Source organism: Varanus komodoensis, unplaced genomic scaffold (genome assembly GCF_004798865.1).
Source record: "Varanus komodoensis strain SLA01 unplaced genomic scaffold, ASM479886v1 scaffold41, whole genome shotgun sequence".
Lineage (NCBI taxonomy): Eukaryota > Metazoa > Chordata > Lepidosauria > Squamata > Varanidae > Varanus > Varanus komodoensis.
This window is the reverse complement of record NW_025335954.1, coordinates 641,867-652,191: the sequence shown is the minus strand read 5'-3', so window position 1 is coordinate 652,191 and position 10,325 is coordinate 641,867. Positions and strand designations below refer to the sequence as shown.

Genomic DNA, 10,325 nt, shown 5'->3' with positions numbered 1-10,325 from the left:
TTAACCTCTTGATCCACAAGGAGCAGCTGCTGCTACAAACTTAGCACTGGAGCCTTTTCCACTTTGGATGCTAAATCCTTGAGGAGGTGGAGAACAAGGGTGCCCGCAGGGAGGACCGCCCACAGTTTTCCCTGTGCTGAAGCCTGCAGGGCTGGAGGTGTCTCTTCCGTTGGTCAGAACACCTCCACCTCTTCCTGCACCAAGGCTGGGATCCACATTGCACACGACTGCGCCCTGACTCCTTTGTACAGCTGCGGAGAAAAAAGAAGCAGAAGGGAGTGCATGAAAGATGTATGCAGAAAGCTTCTAGTCAAAATAATTAAATTAGCATGACTTTTCTGGAGGTTTTTTTGGGGGGCACTTACAGATATTCACAGCACATTCTCCATCGCTCATCCTGGAGGGAAGGAAGTAGAAAGATTAAATTATCTTTTAAAAACTGAAGGCCCTGTTCTGGAAATACATGTGTGTTTCTGCCAAGCCTGTGGCCTAAGATGCAATGCAAGCTAGTGGGTGGACATTCAGACACAGGTATGCTTGTGTGAACTGGGATTACTCATCCAGTCATTTTGGTCTGGGTCCCTAAGGAAGCAATCTCCAACCAGGAGAACACACAGAAAGCTTAAGGTAAAGGTAAAGGTAAAGGTTTCCCCTTGACATGAAGTCCAGTCATGCCTGACTCTAGGGGGCGGTGCTCATCTCCATTTCCTGGCCGAGGGAGCCAGCGTTTGTCCACAGACATTCTCCATGGTCATGTGGCCAGCATGACTAAACACCAAAGTGCACGGAACGCTGTTACCTGCCCACCGAAGTGGTACCTTTTTATCTACTTGCATTTGCATGCTTTTGAACTGCAAGGTTGGCAGGAGCTGGGACAGAGCAACAGGAACTCACACCATTGTGCAGATCCGAACCGGCGACCTTTCGATCAACCAGCCCAGCAGCACAGCAGTTTAAACCACTGCACCACCTGCAGTCCCTAATGACTTACAAAAGGCCAGACTCAACCCACATCCCAGGGATGGACAGATCAGTCTATTTTCCCAGCTGTGCTTGTTCTGGCTCCTTTCTGCATTCGTTTGTGAATTCAGCACTATATCTGTATCTATATCTGTATTTAAATTCACATACATACACAGAAGAATCCATATGCATTTTTGTATAGATTTCTCTGAATATACACGTTTGCAAATGATTTTGCCCATATATATTTACATGATGCATGTATAATATATGTACATTTTGTCCATGTTTCTTAGTTGTGACTTGCATAGCCAAATTCTGAAAAAATGTAGACTTTGGTGTACAAGTGCATAGGTTCAGGAAATTTCTCATCCATCTATACAGTATCTGCTCCAGTAAATTCTTGAGGGGAAAGTAACCACCCAAGTGTGAATCACTGCTATTACCACACTGGGACAAAGGCTTTAAATCAAACTATCCGGCAGCCTGATATTGTAAATGCTGGTTGTCACCACTTGGAGGCACATTCATAAAACTTACTCACCATGTGAAATACGTGTGTATTTAAAGCCTCATTTGGTGCTCATTTTTGGAATGTCAGAATAGGAGTTTGTGATTCTAGCTTGATCTATTCCACTAATCGTGGGCAGCTGGGTGCAGAATGAAGAGGGATCCTGCATGCTTAAGAGCAGCGAAGAAGGGAGAATTTCAGTCAGTGCCACTTGCAAGTTTGCTAGCTGAAAGTTCCCCTTCTGTTCAACTCTTAGGGAGGCAGGGCCCACTCTTTCTTTGTCTCAGGCCAGACTAGGTCTCACTCCTGCCTTGGATCAAGAGACAGTCCAGCCTAAAACACAGCCAATACTCTTCTGGGGCTGGACATGTCCCTAAATCTTAGAGGACAAGATGTCTTTCAGGGAACGTTGTCCATGCCACTGGCGACCTCCATCTCAAGAACTCCTAATAGGTGGAGGCCTCAGTGACTGCTGCCTGCCACTGCAGGATGCTTGAAGGAAGTGGGCAGTCCTTTCTATGAGTCTGTTAGGAGGTAGCAGTGGAGACATTGGGTGCTTCCATCAGAAGTGTTCAGTCTTTGACTGGCAATCAGTCTTGGACTGCTGCTGGTTCAGCCTGCTGGCAGTTTGCCACTCACACTCTCTTTTCCATCGCTGATGGCTGTTACTAGTAAGGGTGGGCATTTCCCGCTTCCTCGGCCACACCACGGTGGTTCCACGAGCAAACAGCTTTGTCAACAGCCATTAGAGGTACATGGTACCTATACGGGTTGCATCTTTATGCATGCAGAATTAAGTCTGTCAGGAGTATGCACATGGCGTATGGGGGAGCCAGCACCCTCCCTCTTCGCTGTTCTCAGTCTGTACTTATTGAGACTCGAGCAGCTTCCTGAATCATGCATACAAATTTACTCAGATTATTTGCTCACTTCTCTGAAACAGTGCATTGCTATTACATAGTCAAATGGCTTCATTTTACTTTTCTGGGGGAACTTTTTCCCCAAATAGACCTACAATTATGTATGTAAAAGCCTCCTGTTTTCACCTGTATTCCTCCCCTTCCAGCAGCTTCCTGTAGGTGGCGATCTCAATGTCCAGGGCCAGCTTGACGTTCATGAGCTCCTGGTACTCTCGCAGCTGGCAGGCCATGTCCTGCTTGGCCTTATGCAGGGCATCCTCCAGCTCCGCCAGTTTGCATTTGGCATCCTTCACAGCGATCTCCCCACGCTCCTCAGCCCCAGCCACCTCCTCTTCCAGTTTGCAAAGCTGTGGGGGCAAGACACAGAGGAAAGGGAGGAGACAAAGACAGGCCCACATAGCAGCTGGTGTCCTGGAGAAAGCGCCACAAGTCTTTGGTCTTCAGCTCGAATGGCCCACATGACTGTTGCATGCCTGGTGGCCGTAGGAGAAAAATGCCCTTGTACAACTTGGGAAGGGTGTCCCTCCAGGGCTGCTTCCCATACAATGGGCAAGAATCAGTCTTCCACTTGTCAAGAAGCCCTGGAAACATGCCATGAGCTGCTTTGCTACAAGCTTGAGGTTGCAATCTGCAATTTTGCTCATGGCTGCCAAGCCTGCAGGTCCAGTTTACGCAAAATGCAGAATTAAGTGGCAGTGGCAGGAGGTCACTGTCCTGCTCAAGACGCTGCTGGTGGGTAGGATAGCGGAGTGCTCCTCCACAGAAGCAGCTCCCACAGCCTGCAGAGCTGCAGGAGGAAAGGTGGATTACTCCAGTCTGGAAGAAGCATAGCGCAGGTCATCACAACAGGGCAGAGCACTTACAGTGGTGGCCCCCAAACTGTGGAATGCCCTTCTTAGAGAAGTCTGCTATGTGCCTGCTTTGTTGGCTTTCAGTGTCAGAACAATTTATACTTTCAAAGTTCTTAAAAAAAAACACCTTTTCACTACAGCTTGTTTTATTTTCCATCATACATAAAATGCTTCCCCTTACCATAGTCTTTTTCCCTGTTGGGTTTTTGCTTTTTTTTTTTACAATCGTTTTACATCATTCTTGCCCCCTCTAAAACTTTAAAAAGTTGTCTTTGTTTTTATTGTGTGTGTCATCCCGAGAGCTTCAGCTATAGGGGGACTCAATTAAAATGATGATGATGATATTGAAGCCTGACTTAGCTCCACTCTGTACCGTGTGCACCCCCCTCCCCCATCATTTATAACTGGCGTGCAAAGGGACGAAGTAGCCTTCAAGCAGCAGTGACTGTTTTGGGTCCCACCTCCAACCCAGGGGATGATACACACAATAGAAGCCACCTGCTTTTTTCTTCTGTGGGCCAGTTGAAGTGTGGTAACTCTTGAATAATACAAACCTCTCCTAAGATGATAATGCTTAGAACCAGAATCTTATTCCATTGTGAACCATCAGCAACAGTGGCCAGTTTTGATGCTTCCGAGTCAGACTTACCTGGGCTTTGACATTTGAGATTTCAGCCTGCAATCTGTGAAGTGCTCTGGTCAGTTCACCAAGTTCGTCTTTGACGCTGCGTAGATTGTCACTGTGTTTGGTGGCTGTTGTCCTCAGCTCCTGATACTGCAACAGGGGAAATGATATGGCTGAGCAAAATGTCAATGCCCTGCAGAGCCACATGGGTTTGTCACGAGATGGAACCTGGGGCTTGCTGCACTTGAGCATCTCAGAGTATGAAAATATTCCTCTACCTCAGGGTGAGAAGCTTGTGGCCTTTTATATTCTGTGATTCTGTAATTCTGTATTTTTGGCCTACCCAACATGGCTGGTGGGGCAGGATGGAGGAGCAGGCCAAAACACTGGAAAGATCACAAGTTGCCCGGCCCTGCACTGCATGTTATGGGAGCAAGAGGGGAACCAAAGGAAAGTGGTGCTACCTCGGTGGCATGCATACGGTGTTGATCACTGGGTTACATTTCACTGGAATCCAGTGTATTTTGGACCAAAGACCCACAATGCGGTGGCAAGGTCCCATACTGAGGAGAGCTCAACAGACCTGGCACTGGCACCAAGCTTCTGCCTCAGCTCGGCTCCGGGAGGCGATCTCTTCGTACCGGCAGCGGAACTCTTCAATGATGCAGGCTACATCCAGGCCTCGGCTGTTGTTCATTTTCACAGTGACACACGTGTCTGAGATACATGACTGCAACTCAGAGATTTCCTACAAAGAACACAGGGTGTATGGAGCTTGATGCTGCTGGGCAGCTTTATTTTTACACTATGTGAGATCCAGTTTTTGTAAGTGAGTAAGAGTTACCCAACAGAATAGAAAGATGGTTACCTCTTCGAAGGTAGTTCTAAAAAAGCAAATGTCTTGCATCAAGGTCTCCACCTTGGCTTCTTTCTCTGACTTGCTCATGAAGATACAGTCAACTTCCTGGGGAAGATAAAAATGTATAGTATTGGAACAAAATGCCACAATAAAGTGAGATTCAGTGAAATCTGAAGATCTGAAATGAACAAATATAAACTCAAACATTCCAAAACTTGGAATGTTATGTAAAAAGTTAGTTAAGAAACTTGATAATGATAATAATAACAACCAGAATATAACAATAACGACAATCAATAAATCTCTCAAGGTCTCCAACAAAGGTGTATGCTTGCCACCACTTACCTTTTTAAGTGTTACATACTCATTTTCAGCACAGGCCCTTCTGTTACATTCTTCTTCAAACCTGGGGAGATTTGGAAGACAAACTTTACATAATAGTAAGTGAAAATGACCAGGCTGCTGTCCTGTACCCACACCCCTGAGAGGAAGCCCCACTGAGCCCAAATGGACTTCTTGGGATTGAGATGTTGCTCAGTCATGTTGAATCCTGATGAGGGCAAAGCCTTCAGAGATACAGGAACTTGAAGAACCAGCGCCAAACAGGCCAGTTGAGGTCTGGGACAGCCTCCCCCAACCTGATGCCCTTCATATGTTTTGAACTTCAACTCCCATCAGCCCCAGTCAACATGAGGAATACTAGGAATGGTGGTGTGAGATTCTACCCTCCAGGACATGTGTGTCTGCCATGTGTGTCTGTCTCTTTCTGGGTCCCTCCAGGACTCTTCCCTCTGGCCATCTGTGTCTCCAGTGGAGCTCAGATCCTAATGGCAGCTCAGGTGCTGGGGATGCCACCAGGCAGAAGGGCCTTAAGAGCAGAAGGGCCCAAGAGGTATGGTCCAGTTCTTCTGTCCTTTCCTCCTTAACACCAACATCGGCTCTGTTGTGCTCTGCTCTCCTGGTACTATGTCTTGCCTTCCCCGCTTTGCACCTCTCTCCCGATTTTCTGCTCTTTGGAGCCTTCTCCCTTTAGCCTTGTCCCTGAACCCTCTGGCTCACACCCACCAGCCCTTCCTCCCCATTGCTCTTAGCCTGCAGCTCTTCCGGCATCCCTCTTTCCTGGGCTCTGGTTTCTTCTGCCTCTCCTTCCCTGCACCCTCTCCTGTTCTGCCTGAGCTGCTCAGCAAGTGACAGTGAGGAATCCTGTGGCCTTCCTTGCCTTCTGTGGCAGATTACCCGGCACTCCCATTTCTGTGGAACTTCAGATAATTCAGACACAGCCATCTGGGTTGCCCTGGGACTGAGCTCGTCAAAGTGCTGAGCATAATGCCTAATCCAGCCCTGGTGTTCACCTCTTCTTGTTTCCCTCCATCGTTTCTCTCCAGTTGTTCATTTCCACCTGCAGCTGATTCCTCTCCCATTCAAGGCACTCTAGTTCCTTCCTCAGTCTGCTGATGTATTCACTAAACAGAGGCTCCATGTTGCTTTTCTGGCGCTTCTTTTCCTTCAAGAAGTCCCACTTGGTCTTCAGCATCAGGTTATGCTGCTCCAGGAATTGGACCTAAATAGATAAAAGGGCCAGGTGATTGCCTGGGCTGCTTTAAGGAGTAGCTGCGCGATCTCCTCCATGCTCCAAGTCTGCATGTGAGGGCACAAATGGTGTAAGAAAATGTACTGGGCCAAGAACTGCTGAACTATTAAACAGCTAAAACCTCATACCGAACCTCTTACAATCCAGAACTCTCTGTGTTCCTTAATGTGATATCTACGCTTGGATTTTCCCATGCTTTTCAGAAGACTGATCTATATACATGGAAAGGAAGGCTTCCCCTGGGATGTGTTCACTGCATGGGCCAGTGCTGGATGCGGGTTTTGGAGGGCTCTTGGGAAAGTCAGTCCCAGTGTGTCCCCTTCCTTGGCCGCTGTCCCCAGCAGCCCTTCCTCCCCCCCCCACCCCCGTACTCACTGCCAACAGGCAGGCGGGCTGAGCACCAGGGAGCCGGCAGGACACAGCATCTCCTGCTCCTCCTCAGCACCACCACCAATGTCTGGGCCACAGTGGGAGGCAGGCTGCCATGGCGAAGAGGAGGAGCAGCTCCCGAGGGGTTTTTTTGGTAGGTGGGCCTTCAGGAGGTTCCCAACCAGGCCTACCTGTGACATTGCCCCCGGCATAGACATGCTATCATTGTGTATTTGTGGGGTGTATGTGTACACAAGGTATACGTGATCAGAGCATTCTTGGAGCATGAGAGCTAAAGGAAGCCTCTGTATGCCTCGGTGCCAGGTGGAGAGGACACATAATTGGTGAAGTTAACCATTCCTTAACTTTACAAAAGCAGTTGGACTGGAATGTTTAGAAGAATGCTGGACTGGGATTTTGGGAGAATGTTGGACTGGATGTGACTCGCCCAAGGCCACAGACTGACAATAAACACATTCTATGCTGCAACAACATTTTACAGCAGGTAAATGAATCAGACATGGAGAATGAGTAACTTGCCCAAGACCACATATTACAAGACCCACAACACCAAGCTCGCAAACCATCTAACCCACCAAACATCCATTTTCCAGCTTCCCAGCCTGGAAATATTTCTTTCCATCCTATGTTTCCCGAGAAAACACATGTCTTTGTCAATCTGTGTTGACTGAGGGGGCAGGAAAACCAGGGATGCTCAAGGCATCCAGGATTCTCCAAACTCTACTTTGAAACTTTGAATGAGTGGGCCTTGAATGGGTGGTGCCCATTTGCAACTATGGGTAGTTTTTCATTTTCTTTGAATGGGAAAAGTTCACATGTCAACCCAGAAAACTGCATATGCCTGTGGCTATTTTAAAAAATTGTGTTCTTGTCCCCACCATTGACCAAAGTGCAAAAATCAGTATTTTTGAATAACATTTGATAGTCCCGTTTAAAAGGAAAGGAGAAGGGGAAGCAATTTTTTTTCTAATGGAATCTCAAACACAGGAATGTGTAAGCATGTTTTGAAAATCTGGTTGTGAACGGGGTAAGTTCTACCAATTTGCAAACATGAACAAAATTCCCATGTAGCCACATTCCCTGGTACTGGCCACCCAAGCAAAGTGACCCATTTGCACTGCAATTACCCTCCTGCTGCTTTGCTTATTGCTACCAGCTATGGAAAGGCCTCTGTGCCCTGCTCATATTCTTATGCAACCCAGCAAGCAATTTGTGTTTGCAGTATGATTGAGCTGGGGTCCTGGGGAAGGGAGGGCTGGCTGAACCAGTACACGAGAGAGGCATGCATGCCTCTTGTTCTGTATATTCAGCACCATTCCTCATGCACACTCCCGTGTACTCAGTGGGTAGAGAAGTGCCATGCACCAGCCAGTCTGTTTCCAGCTTATGTTCCCCCAGGAGTCCATTCTGTCACTTTCCCACATATATCTGCAAAGATTATGAATTGGGTCCATGAAAGTCCTCACTGAAGTATGCATTCTCATTTCTCCCCCTCTCAAATCATGCATTTCTATGGATTCAAGCCTGCTGCTCCTCAACATTGTTTGCGGGGAGGAGAGAAGGGGTGTCATAGGATTATTTGGATTTCCAGGTCCAGAGTCCTGCAACTTCAGGGCTGAGATTTCAAAGAAAGAGCTTCCATTCTTCTCACAGTATCAGAAAGTCTGCTCCAGCTGCCCTTCCGAGGTCCCAGAGAGGAGAAGGAGCGTGCCAGGGGGCAAGGAGGGGAGAAGGCAGGGTTGACCGCTTGAGTTGCATCCCAATGGTGCCTCTTTTTCCTTCCCTCCTTCTCCATGGCTCTTCACGGCCACCTAGCTGAAACGACGGGTGTGAGGTGCAGCGGCTGCTGCCACCGTGCTTTGTTTGGTGCACTGGATGCACGTAAGCTCCAATCTGGAGGCTGAAGTGCATCTAGGGTAGTGGCTATAGGGTTGGTCCTTAAATGCCTTTTGCCTCAAAATATAGATCTCAAAAGAGACTCTCTTGCAAAAGATGCCTGTTCCAAGAGAGCAATACCCTAAGCGTGTTTGGACCAAATATAGTCTTTGTGTACCAGTGAGGGAATGTTGGAGGTTCCAGGACTCAGTTCTGTCTAAGGATTGGTGCCCTACATGAATTTTATCTGAAAATATGCCATCTAAAATGCAGTGTTTGAGCAGAGGACTGCATCAGAACATTTGGGAGCTGCCAAGTAGGTGGGTAGCTAAGTTCCGATCTCCATATTAGTCTGAAAGGCACAAAGCAACCTGCGTGTATTTTGGTTCTCAGTGATATAAAATTCTCAAGTATCCATAATAGGGAGGTTCAGCTGGGAAACAGGGAGGGAGGGAAAGATGCAGTTATGCTTATGGGGTGTTAGAAATAGTTGGCATTCAGAATTGTTTAGCAAAAAAGTCTCCCATCTGAAATTCATCTGCAAAAATCCATACTCGTGTTTTGCTATGTTCGAGCTGGTTTCCAGTATTTTATGTACAGATGCAGTTGGATTTGGGGGGAATTTTAGACAAAGAGGAGTGCAAATTATTGACCGGTGAGCTTTAAAGAGATGAGACTGAAGCTACAAAGGTAACTAACTGGTCTAGTTTACATGATCACAGAGTGGTTAGGAAGCCATGCCGGCCTGTTAACTATTGTATGCGTGCAGGCTGATTTGCATAATTGCCAGCATTGGGTGCATCTTCTTATGTTATCTGAACCTGATGGGGTCAGCTTGTCGGGATGTTTCAGAAACCACCCAGAACTCGCGGCCCATTGTAGGGTTGTGAGGTGGTTTCTTAACCACCATGTAAACCCACCCTTGCTGGGTTCAAATGACACGAGTGGCGAAGGCTTGAAATAAAGAACTGGCACCCACGGGCACCAAGGTGGGCTGCCATGCTCATGCAAACCAAGTCCTTCTCTTGGGAACTCACCTTGTCAATGAAACAGGCGAACTTGCTATTCAGGCACTGCAGTTCGTTTTTCTCCTGGCATTTCACTGCTTGGGCGGCAGCGTTGATTTCTATGTTGAGAGGTTGCAACAGAGTCTCGTTACAAGTGACAGGGGTGATGAAGGGAGTCCCGGTGGTGTTGGGCCCAGCCCGTCTAACCCCATAGGAGCTGTACGAATTGTAACTGTATCCAGGTCCAGAGTAACCATATCCAGCACCAACACCCCGAAAACCATATCCGTATCGAGCAGGTTGATAGCTGCTACCTGCGGTTCTAGATTCGCTTGAGCTGAAGCCACCCAGACTTCTGCTGCTAAAGAATCTGGCTCCCTGGAAGCCAGAACTGTATCTCCTAGAAGATGGAGGAGCACCGAGGGGGCCTTTGGTCCCAGCTGGTGGAAGGACATCGGAGCAGGAAGAAAAATGAGTGGATCCATTCCCAGGGCTCGATGATGAAGACATGGCTTCTTGAGAGAGTTTAGTTGAAAAATGAAGAGATTGAAATTGCAGGGAGGGTCTCTGTGGAACCGTCTGATTCACTCCGAAAAGAGCTTTCCCTTTATATTTCTTCGGAGTGTTGGGCTTGGCTGCCTCATAATGGGGAGATCAAGAACATTTCTAGCATTTATGAGCTTGGAGTGCCTTGCTTTTGCTTAATAAAACAGAAAAACTGTGGTTCATTGAA

General features: G+C 47.6%; 1 protein-coding gene across 1 annotated transcript; it reads right to left on the bottom strand.

The window, feature by feature from the left end:
• On the bottom strand, positions 1–10,102 carry LOC123029790 (keratin, type II cuticular Hb5-like). Its single transcript, XM_044443110.1, has 9 exons — positions 9,623–10,102; positions 6,082–6,290; positions 5,075–5,135; positions 4,739–4,834; positions 4,454–4,618; positions 3,895–4,020; positions 2,521–2,741; positions 366–397; positions 1–251 (listed from the first exon to the last, which is right to left on the bottom strand). The coding sequence occupies exons 1-9, from the start codon at positions 10,100–10,102 to the stop codon at positions 1–3; spliced, it is 1,641 nt and encodes a 546-aa protein (XP_044299045.1).
• Positions 10,103–10,325: the final 223 nt, after the last annotated feature.

Excerpts from the sequence above, each read along its gene's own strand:
- LOC123029790 (XM_044443110.1), bottom strand. The coding sequence starts at position 10,102 with ATGTCTTCATCATCGAGCCCTGGGAATGGATCCACTCATTTTTCTTCC. Across the intron at positions 4,619-4,738 it reads TTAGAACTACCTTCGAAGAG|GAAATCTCTGAGTTGCAGTC; the intron begins GTAACCATCTTT and ends TGTTCTTTGTAG. Across the intron at positions 4,021-4,453 it reads AAGCTTGGTGCCAGTGCCAG|TATCAGGAGCTGAGGACAAC; the intron begins GTCTGTTGAGCT and ends CCCCTGTTGCAG.